At 33.3% G+C, this 16894-nt stretch overlaps 2 protein-coding genes across 3 annotated transcripts; one reads left to right on the top strand and one right to left on the bottom strand.

The window, feature by feature from the left end:
• Window positions 1-990: 990 nt before the first annotated feature.
• Window positions 991-11462, top strand: LOC145635674 (uncharacterized). 2 transcript variants are annotated; one of them, XM_081687002.1, is made up of 16 exons: window positions 991-1283; window positions 1535-1699; window positions 1785-1836; window positions 2767-2874; window positions 3111-3195; window positions 4434-4488; window positions 5392-5499; window positions 5590-5793; window positions 7153-7212; window positions 7816-7914; window positions 7989-8099; window positions 9017-9088; window positions 9224-9340; window positions 9419-9568; window positions 10528-10628; window positions 10982-11462. In XM_081687002.1, the coding sequence occupies exons 1-16, from the start codon at window positions 1221-1223 to the stop codon at window positions 11307-11309; spliced, it is 1878 nt and encodes a 625-aa protein (XP_081543128.1). In that variant the 5' UTR covers window positions 991-1220; the 3' UTR covers window positions 11310-11462. The 2 variants fall into 2 exon arrangements, with proteins under 2 accessions (XP_081543128.1, XP_081543127.1); XM_081687001.1 differs by having other exon boundaries at window positions 5392-5793.
• Window positions 11463-11746: 284 nt separating this feature from the next.
• On the bottom strand, window positions 11747-13015 carry LOC145636554 (BURP domain-containing protein 5-like). Its single transcript, XM_081688133.1, has 3 exons — window positions 12959-13015; window positions 12735-12849; window positions 11747-12513 (listed from the first exon to the last, which is right to left on the bottom strand). Exons 1-3 carry the CDS (start codon window positions 13013-13015, stop codon window positions 11747-11749), a joined length of 939 nt encoding a protein of 312 aa, XP_081544259.1.
• Window positions 13016-16894: the final 3879 nt, after the last annotated feature.

Genomic DNA, 16894 nt, shown 5'->3' with positions numbered 1-16894 from the left:
TATTAATGTAATGTAACTAGTATAAAGATATTTGTTCATAAAATATATTTTAAATATTATATCATATTGTTGAATTATGAGAAGAAAACCTAGTGTACCACCTAATTAGGGAAGGAAGGGGTATAAATCCTTCAATCTATAACTTTAATTAAGAATTTAAGATGACAATTGTTTGAGTATTTCTCCCCCAATTCAACATTAGTTTAAATGATTTATATGATGATACAGTAGTTGTGGTTTATTCATGGTATTTTAATAATAAAGTAAGTCCGAAGAAATTTAGTGGGCTATATATTTACTTATTTACGAGTATATGATTCTTTTCATTAAATAGTAGACAGACACGGAAAAAACAAAAGGTAGTAGATTATTAAAAGAGCTACAATAAATATGTAATAGTGACAATGAATTTGGAAAGTGTAAATAATTTTCGGACAAATCAAGTAATTTTTACTTGTAACATGAATGTTGACAACTTTATTTGTTATCGAGGCAGATATTGTGACGGTTGACATTACCAATTGGATTATGGAAGTAACAATCACAATCACACAAGCAACAACAAAACATCTCCAACATTCAATGTGCTATAATAAGCTAATTGATCTGCACGAGTGAGGGATAGTAGCTTAAATGGTTAAAAGCTCTCCTCCCGATTTCAGAAGTTCCTAGAATCGATTCTAATTATACTTAACACATACATACACATGTACAAGTACTTAATAGATGAACAAACATCCATTAAAGGCACGATTTAAAAATTACCCAATCGGATAGAGTTTGAGTTAAGAAAATTATCAAATTAATTTTTTTTTTTTTTTTTTTTTTGTGATCTACCCGATTTACCCTTTAGGCTAATCCGGATTTAATGATCAATTCTAAATGATTAGATTTCAGTTATCATTTATTGCGGGGGATCGAATACAGATAATCCAAAACTCGTAATATGAGAGATTAATTGAACGAGTAGAACACAAAACTAGCAATCCAAAGTCCAAACACGGCTTAATCTGATCCCTTGTTCATTAGGGTTTCCTATTTCTTCCCAACGAAGAAATTTTTTTAAAAAAATAATAAAAATTACACTTCAAACAACAAATAGAGGAGAGAGAAAATCCGCAAAAGATCAAATCAAAGATAATAACAGAAAATAAATTCGCAACAAAAAGAAAAAAAAAACTCTCTTTTTCTCTTTCGATTTTTTCAGAAATTTGTCGACAATGATTGAAACCGAATTGCATGATTTATCCGATGATGCTGATTACGCCGCATCTCAACAACAAGTAACAATTTGATTTCTGAATTCTTTCGTTTTTTGATTTATTTTTTATGATTTGATCATAATTTTTCGCATTATTGATGCTGTAAATTTCTAGGTTAAACTGCAATTGATTATCTGAATTGATTGATTATGATGATGTATTGTAATTTGTGTTGATTATTTGGTAGAACTTTAATTAGTGATGATTGTAGTTCAATTGATTTTGATTTTTCATGTTTTTCGTGTGTTTTGTGCTTGAATGTTTGTAATTAGGGTTCGCAAAGCATAATGAGGAGTGATAGTGGAAGGAGAAGCGAACCGGAAGGTGCCGAAATTGTTTATTTGAAGGATAATGTTTCGATTCATCCTACTCAGTATATGTCTGAGAGAATTAGTGGTAGATTGAAGCTGGTTAAACAAGGAGATTCATTGTTTATGGTAATGTTGTTGTTGTATTTATCGAATTTTTGGAATTACAGTGGTATTGTATGATATTTTGATTGATTGTGTGAATTTGTTGTAGACCTGGATTCCTTACAAAGGGCAAAACACTAATGCAAGGCTATCCGAGAGAGGTGAGCGCGAATTGTTTTTCCTCGTGTATGATATTGATGTAATCTGCATTTGTATTGGCATGCCTTTTGTGACTAACTCCTTATATGGTAGCTAGTTGGATCGTAGTTCATGACTGTATTATGAAGTTGTTAGATACGGAGTACTTGCTAGCTATGGAGTATGTTATTTCGCTATTTTGCACGTTGTGGTACGAAGTATCACCTAATATGTGGTGTGACACCTCTGTGATAAAATTTAAATTGAACAGATTTAATTAGTGCATTGCATACCAAGTGCTGACATATGGTAGCATCAATAAGAGCTTGAATGCATAAGCTATGTTCAGTGTATGGACAAGTATGGATCTGTATAAGCTTATGTTCTTGCAGCCCTCGAAAAAGTTGGGAATTAATCAACTTAAACTCATTTCTGTGCAAAACCTAAAGTTTAAGAATTTTGGATAATCTTTAGAAAAAAAAATTACAAAAACTTAAATTGTGGAGAGAAGCATGCCTTGTGTTTATGTTAAGTAATGTAAAGAATGTGTTTTTTAATTTTATAGGTTGCAAGACTTCCCTATAGTGGAAATATCACAATGCTTGCAACAGTATATATATATATATATATATATATATATTTGGTGAAAGTTGTATTGTTACTCTTATTTAAGCTTACGGCCAGCTTAATTGTACTCCAAACAATGTCTTAAACCCCATAAGTGTGTTAAATCATGTGAGCCTCACTTTTCTTGAATACCGTAAAAAAAAAAAAAAAAAAAAGAAAGAAAGAAAGAAAAAAGTTTGTTGCAAGTATTTAAAAAATGGAGAAAGTAGTAATTATAGATAAAGAGTTGATCACCAACTTTTATGATGTATGATGTATTGCTGAAGATGTTAGTTCTCTAGTTTTTGTTGTTGGATGGACTTAATTAACTATTAATTCTTATGCAGATAGGAATCTCTATACAATAAGGCCACTTCCGTTTACTGATGTGAGGTCCATCAGGAGGCACACCCCACCACTTGGCTGGCAATACATTATCGTTGTGCTGTCTTCTGGTAAGAATTGGATTTATGAAAATTAAATCTTTTACTAGAGATAGTGTTTTGTGTAAGGCAAAATCGCTAAATGACATGTCAACTAGATTTATCGAGCTTTCTTCATTAATTTTCTACTACTATAATTTATTGACTTTTCTTCTTTCATGTGAACGAGAGTACATCAGATATTTTGTTGCCTCTGCTGTTCTTCCATACTGAAACAAAATGTGTGTGTGTGTGTTTTTTTTTTACAGGACTAGCTTTCCCTCCTCTTTATTTCTATAACGGAGGAGTTAAGGAGTTTTTGACCACCATCAAGCAACACGTTTCTCTTGTAAGGTTGGTGTTCCTTCTTTTGTTCAAGTCTAACAGGTCCCACTTGTTTGAGACACAATTGCTATTTGTCACCTGTACAGTGCTGTCTGAAATCTAAATGCAAAATAGTTTGATAACAGTGGCCATGATATTGGAAGTCATATTGTTAACATTCTTAGTGAAAAGTAGAGTCGGAAAAGTGTTGCATATTTATTAAATTCGGCAACTATAAGGAGACAAAAAGCTCCTGCTGCCTCTTTAGAGACGTTGATGTTGTAATTATCAGAGTATGAGACTGAACTTCGTCCATCTTAAGCTCCATCACTTCTAAGCTTCCATTAGAGCTTGCTTTCTTCCCTGCCACATTTTGTGTTTTAGATTAGATGAAGTTGGAAAGAATATGCTTTGACAATGGATATCTTTGAGTTTTTCTTTTAATTAGAATGACAATGGATTGATCAATTGTCTCTTAACCTAATAACCTGTCCTTTTTTCTTCATTCTTATTTAATAGTAGTTGGTCAGTCAATCTTCTCTGGAGCCTTGGATCTTTACAGAAATAATTTAGAATAAACAAGGCTTACCTAAAAATGAATGGAAAAGGAATCTAGTTACTAACATGCTCAGATTTACAGATTTTGAATCTAGTCGAGATAAGTATTTTATTTTTCAAGGCAACGATGTTTTCCTTTAAAAATAAATTAATTATGGATCATTATAGATATGACACCTTCTCCTTTTCATTTTGGTGGAGAAAAGAGTCTCTTTGACATCTGCTTCCTTTAATCATAGTATGCTACATAATGCCTTTACATTAGTCATCTCTTTGATTGCCCCCTACCCCCCTTCACAAGAGCCTCAATTGAAGGCATATAGTAATAGCATGATGCAAGATGTTGGCTATATGTTAAGACTTTGTATAAAATATGTTGATGTATGGGGTTTTCATACATATTTAGTGATGGGGGACTTAATATACTTGAGATAAGTTGAATAAAGCAGTTTAGCATAGTGTTGCTTTTGGCACTTTGCAAATAGAGTTTGTTTCTTTTCTATTGTATTTCTTCAATGGTGATAAAGTTCCCTTTCCTCTCCAACAAGTGGCGGGAAAGTTGGGAGGTATGACCTCTGCGAGGGGCTCTGGTTGTTTAGAGTGGCATCACTTTTGAGGAGAACCAAAATAATGACAATTGATAAGGGTCTGTGGCTCTGTGCATTATTGGCAGTGGACTCTATTTAACATTTTTAAGTATTTGTTTCCAGATCAGCTGATGATGCAAATGTGTTCATTGTGAATGATTTTCAAGATCCCCTACAGGTATCTACATATTACCTTGCTCTAAATAAATTTAGTTCGCTTCTGTGAGCTTCTGTTGTTCCAAACCTGTACAGCACTTTTCAAATCTATTCCCTTTAGACATAATTTGGAAACAAGTAGCTTAATGGAAATAAGAAGAATTGGGTATATAGTAATATAATTATTTCGTCAAATGCTGTTTGTGACTGCATGTATAGGGTTAATGCTGACAAGATGCTTGGACTATTGTAGTTGAATAAAGCATATGATAATATCGATGATTATAAGAGAATGCTTCATACACTTTTTTATACTTGATTTATTAATATGAAAATTGATTGTAAGAAGCGTCATAGCCTTCATAGAATGTCGTACTCTGCAAATTATTTCTATGCACGCATGCAAAAGAAGTATTAGCTTATATTAAAATAACAAAACTTTCTAATGAAAAGTACACATCTCATCTTCATCATATATGAATATATGGTCATACATTGCATATTAAAAGATCATACAATTAAAGACTATACTGCTGGGAGCATGATGCACACCATGTTCTCGGATGCACAAAATAATGATTTAAACCCTACCATTAAATACATTTACATCATCTTTGAGTTTGTGAGTAAATAAAAGTGGATCTTGATTTTCTTCTGCTGATCATGCTGTAAAATTAGGGTACTAGCTGTACTTATACTATGGTGATAAAATGTCTTTTACTGTTTGGTTTTCCAAGATTTTGCTACTTGATCCTTAGCAAATTTTATAGAAATTATCTGATTGAGCCTAATTATGTACTTGATGGACCGTTTGGTAGATATTGTTCTCACTTTGCTGCATGATCTGTTGTTTTACTTTTACTCATTAGTAGTTGCTATTTAAACTTTTCCGTCATCTGGTTAATGAATTCATCATCTTTTGTAGAAAACTCTATCTTCATTGGAGCTTCCAGGAGTTGTTTCAGTTGCTGCACCATCTACAAATGCTTCTGCTGCTGTATCCCCAACTCAGGGAAACCAAGGAAGGACTGATGTGAGTGCCTTTGATAGCAATAGTAGTTTGCAATCACTTAGAAGGCAAAGGAATAAGTCCAATGATCCCACTAAGGATCTCTCAATTCAGGTCTTGGAAAAATTCTCTCTGGTCACCAAATTTGCTCGGGAAACAACCTCACAGCTGTTCGGTGAAAGTAGTGGTGATCAGCTCTTTTCTAACGATTTGAAAAAGCATAGCCATAGCCAGTCCCTACCTGATCTTCATTCCCAGTCATCAAATGATCTGGAAGAAGTTCCCTGTGAAGCTCCTGTACCCGCAGACCCTATGGAGGTATTTTTTTTTCCCATCTCTGTTAGTATTTTTCGCATTTTCTGGAGGCACGGCTGTAAAATTATTACTCCTGCAGCAGTTTGTAAACTCCATGATTTCTAGATCCTGATTTTAGTGTTGTCATTTATGCAAAATAGTACTTTGTATATAATACTATCTTGATTCCATTTAGAATTAGTTGTGACTCTATTAGTGCAAATTACATCATGTTTACAATGATAAAACTGATAATATCTGGATCAAGGAGTAAAACACTATTGTATTGTTCTGTAACCTTGTAATTTTTGCAGCCTTTTCTCATGAAGTTTTCTATACTCCATCGTTTCTATAAGGTTGTTGCATATGATATGTCTTTTTTTCTCCATAAAAGTTAGATTAATGATGCTTAAAGTTAGATAAGTTATATTATCAACTATTTATTATTTGGTAAGAGCTTGTTCTTTACAAATTATAATATTAGTCGAGCAACTGGCAGATCATGGCACTTTACTGTTAAATTCTGTTTTTGGCTAATTATGCAATAAGTAGCACTCATCCTTTAATGCATCAGTGTCCCTATGGAATCAGAATAGTGTTTCAGTAGCTTCCCATAATTTGGTCAGACTTTGCTCAGTTAAAAGATAATATTGAGCAAGCTGTTTGTAGCTTGGCTCTTAAGTTTCTACCTGTAGAAATCTAGTGATGATCTTCCAAGTTTAGATTTCTGTTAAGCTCAAATTCTGGCTATTCTGTGCAAGCTGCTCTGTCAACTCCGGCTCTTTTAAATCTTTCTTTGAAATGCAGTATTATTCTTTGTCGTTGTGAATATGACTCACAATTATGATTCAAATAATAACAGGCAGTGTTTGCATGACACTTTAGTGTTCAATAGATACATATTAGGTACCCCATGCAGTATTGTAACAGGTGATATAATTAGAATGACTTTTGAAGTATTCACAAATGATTAATTTATTGTGCTGGATACTTGTTGAGAAGCTGGTGTCATATAAGTGGATGGAGAATTGATTATATATTTTTGCACCACATTAAAGAATAGGTGACAAATATTTGACTTGATTGTGGATGCTTTTATTCTTGATTCATACATTGAAATATATCTTTGTCTACAAACTTGTGGAGTGTCTCTGCTGTGTTGTTTGAGATCCTATTAGTGTCAATCTTCTGTTCAAGAACTCTTAGAGTAAATAGTTTTATAAGAACTTTAAAGATGCTTAAAAGCTCATGATGGCTTAATTCTTGATAAGAAATGACCCAATAATTTTCGTATCCTAATCTTTTCAATTTTCTTATGTTCCTCTACTAGTTTAATTTTGTATATACTTTGCTCACTGTTTTTTTTTTTTTTTTTTGGGACAGCTTGAAAAAACGGCTCTTGTCTGGGGAAAACCACGACAGCCCCCCATGACAAAGGAAGAGGTATTTACTTGAGTTTACTTTGGCAGTATTTCTATGAACCATCTGATTCATCTTCATTAAAGTGATGTATTTGCTACAAATGTTATATCATGTATTTGCTACTTTCATCACTTTCTTTCTAGATTTTTAAGGATTGTATATAAGTCTATCTTTGACAGGTTAGGAGCCCAAGATTTTGTTACTTGGCATCCAGTTTCGCTTGTTTAATGCCCATATAGCTGTATACTTGTGTAGTTTGCTAAAATACATTGAACTAGGTTCCGTTATTTGAGGGGGAAATCAAAGGGGGGGGGGGGGGAGCTTTTGTTATTTTTCTGATTTTTAGACCATACGTGATGGTTAAACCAAATCCTATCTTATTGCAAAAGAGGTGAACACTAGCTTAAATTCACGTCATTCAGTATCCTGTAGTAGTGCTTCCAAAGTCAGTTTCTGAGCAAGGACAATCCTTACATCAATGGCTTGTATATATTTCTGGCACTTTAATTGATATATTTCGATATCTAGGGGCAATGTTCATTTTGACTTCTTAAAACTCCGTTTTTGTTGGAAGTTGTTATTGTAATTTGTACTCTACTTTACATTTTTAGTTTTGTTATGCAGTGGCTAACTTTCTTGGATTCTGAGGGAAGAGTTGTTGATTCAATAGAATTGAGAAAGAGAATTTTTTATGGCGGTGTTGTTCATGAATTGCGAAAAGAGGTTTGTTATTTAACTCTGTCCGATTTCTGCCGATTACTTTCTTTAGGCTGTCAAACTCTAATATATGGAAACAGGTGTGGCCATTTTTATTGGGATGCTATGATTACAATTCAACATATGCTGAACGTGAATATCTTCGATCCGTGAGAAAACAAGACTATGAAATTATAAAGCTCCAATGGCAGGTTGGTTTTCATTTATTGATTCTCTTTCTATCAATTTATAGGGTGCATGCTAATGCTGAGTGGATGACACATATTGTGAATTACAATACAACTTGAATTACAATACAACTTTTGACACGCAAGGGCAAAACATTTGTTAATGTCTTTTAGTATCAGGACATTCTGTACTATAGCAAAATATTTCGTTTTTGCCATCCCATATAGACTACTATAAATTAAAGAAGGTGAAAATTTTATGTACATAGTTTGGGGCCTACTGTGAAAATTTAACGTAGTACCTCGCTGTTGTGTGGAGGCGTCAAATTGTTCTGCTGTCTATTCTCCTTGAATCCTCCCACTGCCTTTCTTAGTTTGAGTTTCATTTTTATAAAATTATTGGCAATAATTAGCACAGAGCTTTTTTGTTTATTATAACGAACAATCTTGAATAATTATGCATGAAGTTATGAATTCTCTCTCTAAAAGAGTTATACATAGAAGAGAAACAGAATGTTCCATGTACAATTTGCTCTTTTTGGCACTATTTTGGATGTTTATTTTAAATTCGGTCTTCTCTGTAGTAAAAATGTAACTTTTGATATTTTCATGGAATTTTTTTCTACTCATAGTTACCAAGTGAGTCTTTTATGTGGGTATAAATACTAGATATAGGGGTTGTGAATACCAGAGGATGAAGTGGTTTATGATATGAGATGTATTCATTAGTGAATTTGCAAGCTGGAAAAAAAAAACTTGATTAGCTATATAATGCTGCTTGGATTTTTTTTATAACATGATTGATGTGGGGATCTATGTATATATTGCTGATTTCATTGAAGGATCACTATTTCTGTTCATATTTTTTTAGACATAACATCTGTGTAACAAATTTGTTTATTCTAGCTTGGCACTGATATCTGATTCTCTCTTTTTTGCAGAGCATATCTCCAGAACAGGCAAAAAGGTTTACAAAATTTAGGGAGAGAAAGGGCCTGATTGAGAAAGACGTGGTATATGATCTGTTTATAATCATAGATTCAGAATTTGAGATATAGAAAACTTGGGGGGGGGGGCATTCATTTCATTCGTAAGCAGCAATCAAGTGACATTATTTTTAAATGAAACTACTTTTGTTGCTTTGCTAGGTGCGGACAGACAGATCATTCTCCTTCTATGATGGAGATGATAATCCAAATGTGAATCTTTTACATGATATACTGCTAACATATTCGTTCTACAATTTTGACCTTGGTTATTGTCAGGTAATACTTAGTCACATTCATTATCACGCTGTCTTGGTTCTTAATTGGATTTTTTTCTTACAAACTCTTCTGTCATAGGGTATGAGTGACTATCTTTCCCCTTTATTGTTCGTCATGGAGGATGAGTTTGAAGTATTTTGGTGTTTCGCTGCACTAATGGAACGCGTGGGACCAAATTTCAATCGTGATCAAAGTGGCATGCATGCACAACTTTTTGCATTGTCTAAGGTATTTTGCTTTCTTTTACACGCCCCATCCTCTCCTTGTTCCTTTGTGTATACATTTTCTACGGAAGACATCTGCTACCAGTATGCACATTATGCATACACATACACATGCAATACTTCTAAAAATGTGCACTGGGGGAGGGGGTGAGGTGGGGGTCGTGGTGGTTCTGTACTGTCAGCTAGTCAACAAATGGATCTGGCATAGCTTCCTAATATGAAGTAGAGAGGCTGGTGATTGCCTTTTGACCGAAGTGCAATAAATTCCACCCCCCCCCCCCCCCCTTTTTTAATGAACTGTAATCACAAGTTGGCTGCATAAATGCTGGCATTATATCCCTCTATATATGGAACCAACGTTAGGATCCCACTCGACGGTTTCCTGCTGTTTTACCTTGACTATCTAAATTGATATTGGGTATCTACTATCTAGGCATCCTCTAGCTGATAAAAATATACAGCAACTCATCAATTTTTCCTACAATGGAATTTTCGAACCCTATGAATTTTTTTGCTGAATTAAGCATCATTATGGTGTAGAGTTTGCATTTGTCTTGATTTCCTAGCTTCTAGACTAGTCATTATAATATTTTTGCTGGTTAATTTTTTGAAATCGTCAGATGTTTGTTTCTCAGTATCAAAATCAGTTCTTTGCAGCCCATTTGATGCTAGTTCTATCATAAAGAATTTCTTGTTATTAATCAATCTGTGTGTCGCTTTGCTGAAATATGCATGGATGCTCTATGGCATGAATTTGAATGTTCCCTTCTTGTAGTCTTTGCCTGTTAAATTTTTTATGTCTGCAATGTCTCAAACGTATTGTTTCATTTTGGTATCAGGGCTCTAAGAATCTTATAATGTCATTGTGCTGTGTTAAATTTGTGTTTTCACATTGTTTCTTTCTCAACTTAGAATCGATGGTCACCTTGCAGAATCTAATGATGTGTTCTGTTGTTTTTGCAGCTGGTGGAACTATCTGACAGTCCGCTGCACAACTACTTTAAGCAGCAGGACTGCTTAAATTATTTCTTTTGTTTCCGCTGGATTCTTATACAATTCAAAAGGCAAGACATTTAATTTCTGAAATGCGTTTATCTGGCTACAAAAATCCTCGTGGCATTTTCTTAGTCCCTTTAAAGATATGTGAAGATTTAGCTCTTGGCCATACCCTTGACTATCATTGAAAAATAAAATATGGACCTTAGAGATTTTGAATCTTCTAAGTGCAAACTATTGTACGTGATGGTAGAGTGGTAGGACTGGGAATCAGAGACCAAACTCACCAAATTATTATCGTCTATCTTCTTTTAGGCTTACTCTAACAGTTCCTTCAGTCTAAATTTTGACTGCTTTATTTAACATACATGCAAAGCACAGTATTCTTTATTGTTTCCTTAGAGGGTTTTTGTGTTTTCAGGGAAATGCGTTATGAGGAAACAATGCGATTGTGGGAGATCTTGTGGACACATTATCCATCTGAGCACCTACACCTGTATATTTGTGTTGCAATCCTCAAGAGGTATAGGAACAAGATAATTGGGGAGCAAATGGATTTCGACACACTATTGAAGTTCATAAACGGGCTAAGTGGCCAAATTGACCTTGATTCAATTGTAAGAGATGCCGAGGCACTGTGTATCTGTGCAGGAGAAACAGGAGAAGCATGCATTCCTCCGGGAACACCCCCTTCTTTGCCAGTTGAAAATGGTCTTGTGTCCTCTCAGCTTGAGGACGAGGTTTTGTAGTTCTCTCTCTTTTCTTGTACATAGCTATGTGCTACACGAAACAAAATTTTATACTCATGAAACTGTTGATGGATTTGGACCTCTAACTAGGGAATAAAAATCCTCGTTTATTGTAAAGAAACTAATTCTCTTATATCAGATCTTGCTTGTATAGTTTTTTTTTTTTTTTTTTTGCTAAGTTGAAAGGAAAAGAATTTTAACTTATAATTAGCCTCATATTGCTAGAGTATGTTGACAACTGAACATGGCTTTTCATGGTGGTATGCTGCATTTTTATATAGTTAACTACAGTACAATGAACATTCGGGAATCAGGGATCGGAGGAATGGCTCCTCCTTAATTTCTACCCCTACATACCTTTAAGGTAAATCTTATTTCATAGTTAGGGAATAGGGATTGATATTAAGTATTAACAGTTGTGTTATACATTGCAATTATCAACTGTGATAAAAGATCACGTTATCAGGCTGGAAAAAATGGCACACGGTACTCCCTGGCTGCTCACCGAGAACCTTGAAGGCAATATATTCAGGACTCCACCCTGTTGTTTGGTGGTGACACATTGCATATGCATCAAACCTAGCTCCATCCTTTGAACCAACGAGAGAGACTGAGAAGGTGGTTGCACCCCTCGGCTGGTGGCAGTAGTACACCCCATATGGGAAACTTAGCCTGTGGCATGCAATCAATGACCGCCCTTCCGCTATCTGATTAACACCCATGATTCTATAGGGCATAAGAGCATCAGTTCGAACCCCATCCATTGAAACGGCCCTGATATTGTGGGTGTCCCCTAGACTTTGAGTCACAGAAGTAACCATTTCTTTCAAGGAAGTTGCACAAAATTGTACTTCTCCATTAATAGGGTTAGGGTGCTCACAACGTGCTAGAGTTTGGCTCATAATTCGAGCTGTCTTAGAGGTCGGACTTATAGAGAAGAAGCGGAGGAGTTGTGTTAAGTTCTTAGAAGAGAAGGGTGGCATTGATTTGGACACTTTAAATGGAGGGTATAAAGTTTGTGGTAATTTTGTGAAATGAATGTTTAGGTTGACTCCAGGAGTTAAATCCTTCTCTAGGATGAATATTGAGGTGGCTGAGTCTAGCTTAAGAAGCGACCCGGGGCTTGGTGGCTCGTACCCAAGCTCGTCCACCTTTTGTGACAAGGGAACTTGGCCATCGTATTCCTTGTTCCGATCTTCATGTGCTGCATTTAGTAAGGTTATGAACTTATAATTATGTATATTTGTCGGCGTAATTATGAAGTATTATTGGTCTCGATAGAGTCATGGGACTCTAACTGATAGAGTATAAAACCAATCCTACGACTCTGAGTCTCTGAGGTCTCTAACCATTAGTTTGATGGTTAGAGTCCCGGGATTCGTTTTATACTTTTGTAGTAATGGATGGAAGAAAGTAGAAATTAACCTTGCTTAGGAAGAGCATCTAGCAAAGATTGTGGAATAGGCGTATTCGGAAGAATGGTTTTCCAGAAATTCTTTTGGGTTGCTGCGTCGAATGCTTGGTCTAGTGCAAAACCAACCTGCACGGATGAATGTTACTAGAGCTCATTAGATTAAACAAATCTAGTAATTAAGTAGATTGATGAACATTAATTTGAACAATTGGGTTACTAATTATGGAAATCTTACAGAAATGGTTGTAATAAGTAACGTTATCGCGAAACTATACTTGAATGATTGGTCCATAGTGATTAATACTAAGCAAATTTTAAAGAGGTATACTTGTTTTAGAGATGTAAAGGGAAAGAACTATTCTGATTTATAGCAATGGCATAGGAGATTTGGGAGTTTATTTTAGCAATCATGCAGTGAGTTAGGAATTTGAGAGTGTAATTTTCAGTAGAAAATAAGCCTACTTTTAGGAACATAGCGTTTGTGTGAACGACAAATAAATTAACCTACGTTTTAAAATTCTCAATTTCTCATATAATATAAAATGTTTAGCTATTTAATTACGAAATAATATGTAGAATTATTTGATGATCCTTATTACGAGTATTAATGGGAAACCTTCAAATAATCACTGCATAATTTTTTTTTATTTTTTTTTTAGAACATATGTCACTACATAATTGATATGAACTATAAATGACATAACAAGGAGTGTATATGAGCCATGGCTTCAAGCCTTCATTATTGTTTTCTTATGGTCAAAATTTTACCAATTTGATATTATTTGTAAGTTCATAGCTCGTACTTGAAAAACTAATTGCTATTAAAATCTGTAATGCCTACCTACTCCCTTTTACTTGATACCTTTAATAATTTGGGAAATGGATTAAATTTTAAAGGTGATTTAATGACATTTAGTTAAAGTATATGGGTTATTCCTAGTCAAAACGACGATGGAAATATTTTAAATGCTTGAAAAACTCAAGTTCCAAATGTTAGGATAGAACAAAACCATTTGACACCACTCTTTTTCTAAGAGAATTTGGACACTCATATAGTCATATACTGTAGTGAATAATATTTGATTGAGTAAATTGCTTTTTACAAGAATAATTACAAGGGTATTTATACAAATATATGTTCAACATAATATTATATTCTAGCACTATCCTAGGAGAGAATAAAGCCTAATTGATTGAGAATATATTTACATATAGAAGGCAATATATATTAATGGCAATATGCTTGATAATTGCTCACTGATTGAAGGCGGGATAATTGCTCATTGATTGCTCAATTATCTCTAACATATACAACTATAAAGGTATAACATATTACTCGTACAACCTAATTACAAAATACCCTTAGATATACTCTCTTGATTTTAACCTGTTTTTAAGGTATTCCTAGAATCCTAGTCATCCATAACAATTGTGATTTTGCTAAATTAGAAAATTATTTGATTCAAATTGCTATGAATGTCGGTATTGATTTATATTGTTGACTTTGTAGAATGAGTATGACTTAAATTTTTTATAAATATTAGAAAAAAAAAATTAAAAAAATCTAACCTCTTTTACATTTTGACAAAGGTGTTGGATAGGGGGACATGACAGGGAACAAGAAGGGATAAATGACAACGGCTTAACGAGCTTAGGTGGGCTTCATGTTCACACTTGAGAAGGCAAGCTAAGTCCAAATAATATGGGCTTAGCCCAATCTTTGCCTGACAATTATGCTTCCCATGGCTTGGACAATTTCAGATACAATAATGGGACCTTTACTTAACAAGTGGTCCATTACAGGCCAGACTTTAATACTAGGCCCACACTTAAGATCTTTATATAGTTGACAAAGGAAATGTCCCAGTTAATTATTGACACAGTCCCTTATAAGTTGTCCTATTTGATTTTTTACGATATTCAATATATGCCTTATCACGTAAAAATTTCAATTGTAGTCTTGAGAGTGAGTTTAATTTGATAATGTGGCTGTTTTGAAATTTTATTGCATTGATAATAAAGGGTTGCAATATGGTCTCAAGACTTTAAATACCTAATTGGCCTCCAAGGGTTTCGTATGGGTTCATAAGAAGCACCTCAATCTCTTTTCTTTTCAAGCCTGAAAAAATTGAAAATTTTCAAATAACAAAGATTATAATCCACACTTTTGGGACTAATTTCAAGGTTTTTTTGAACTCTTAAGGTGATCCCCAAGATCATAAAAATTTAATTATGAACCATAATTAACCTACCAATTGATCAACAAAGTCTCAAATATAAGTTCAATTCGATCATGCAGTATTTAGAAATTCCTTTATTATTATAGTAATTCAAATTAGCACGAAACCAAACACAAAAGTTACAACTTACAAGATGGATTATTGATTTATTTCCAAGTTGGAAAATTGAATAGATGAGAAAGGTACAGTACCCAAAAAGGAGGGGCACTCTAATTCAGTTGAAAAGATTGATTGAATGAAAAAACTAAATGCATGGACAAATCTTAGGCATAGAAGTTAGAGGAAAAAGTACTATGTCAGTATCAAAGCGTGTGCTTGTCTTCAAGAGAAACTACTCCCAAAATCAATTACTCGTACACTCCTCATTTTTCAAATCTACTCAACCTTTTTTTTTTTTTTTTTTCTTCTTCTTCATTTCATTTTTATTTTTCCTTCTTCATTTTATGCTTTAATTTCTTTCTCTAACACCTCATACAACATACATGCATTGATGCCATTCAATTAAATTTGCTACTTCTTGAATATATACAAAGAAAATTCTTGTCAAAATATATATATATATATATATATATATATATATATATATATATATATATATATATATATATATATATATATATATATATATATATATATATATATATATATATATATATATATATATATATATATAGTAATTAATTTCAATTTATTGGGTGCGACGATTACAATCGAGGAAGCTCTAGTGAATTGTTTACGAATATGTCATGTAATAAACAATAATTGTTATATCTCGGAGATAAACTTATATTTACCCATTACATGCAAAGGAACAGAAAAGTAGATTTTGTTGTTATTATAAGCTTATTATAAATCGTTAATGTAATACGTAATTTAGCTTAGCTTTAATCATTTTGACTTCTTTAATTTGGCACGATTTAATTCATTTTTGCTTGATTTATTATTGTGCATTTAATACGTAGTTTAGTTTAGTTTTAGTCATTTTTTACTTCTTTAATTTGGCAAGATTCAACTCATTTTTGCTTGATTTATTATTGTGCATTTTATGTAACCTTTTAGGTAAGTTGAAAAAAAATAAAGAAGTTAAAAGAATATATGGTTGGAGGATGTAAGAGTTACAATAAATTCTTAAAGGGGAAAAACTAATTAACTTTAGGAGTTGATAAGGTAATAAATATAGGGTTGACTAGCTTGTCAAATTGTCCCCTTTTTAGGTTACCCTACAAGATTAATCACTTCATATCCACTCTTCTTTTACTACCATGTTTATGTTTTATGTTTGTGTTTGTGGTGGAATTTTATTTATGTTGTTGTTATCCACTACGAGTACTAGGGTGACCTGATGACCACTGACTAAGCTAGTGACCACTAATCCCAATTAACAAACTTTACAATTTTCCAAGATTTCAACTCAATGTGTTTATATGACTTTATGAGTACTTCTTAGATCAAACAATAGTAGGTTTTTCTCACACTTGTATCGTTTATTTATAAAACTAGATATATAAGATAAATTGAACACACTTATCCTCTATGTATGTGAAATTGTGAATGTATGATACGCCATGATATTTTGTATTCATTCTTTCACGAATCTTATTTATGTATGAGTAACCAACTTTAAGGAGCTTAGATAATAGATCGGTAATATATACTTTTTGTAGTTTTCTTAACAATCATCCCGATAAAGATACATTTATGTATGAGTAATATAATAATTTAGCCTACTTTTCATATAAAATGTTCAAAGTGCTAGAAGGATGTATTACATGATTTGTTCTATTAATCTATCAAACTAATGTGCTTATCGTATAAGCTACTCTCTCTTATTCTTTATTTATTTATTTATTTTAAATGTTTAGAGAGCCACAAGAGCAGGATGATAATCGATTACCTGGAATCGAGAAGAGAGCTCTAATCACTTAAGCTAT

This window comes from Chenopodium album, chromosome 6 (genome assembly GCF_948465745.1).
Source record: "Chenopodium album chromosome 6, dcCheAlbu1.1, whole genome shotgun sequence".
Classification (NCBI taxonomy): domain Eukaryota; kingdom Viridiplantae; phylum Streptophyta; class Magnoliopsida; order Caryophyllales; family Amaranthaceae; genus Chenopodium; species Chenopodium album.
The sequence above is the reverse complement of the archived record's forward strand: the minus strand, read 5'-3'. Positions and strand labels throughout refer to the sequence as shown.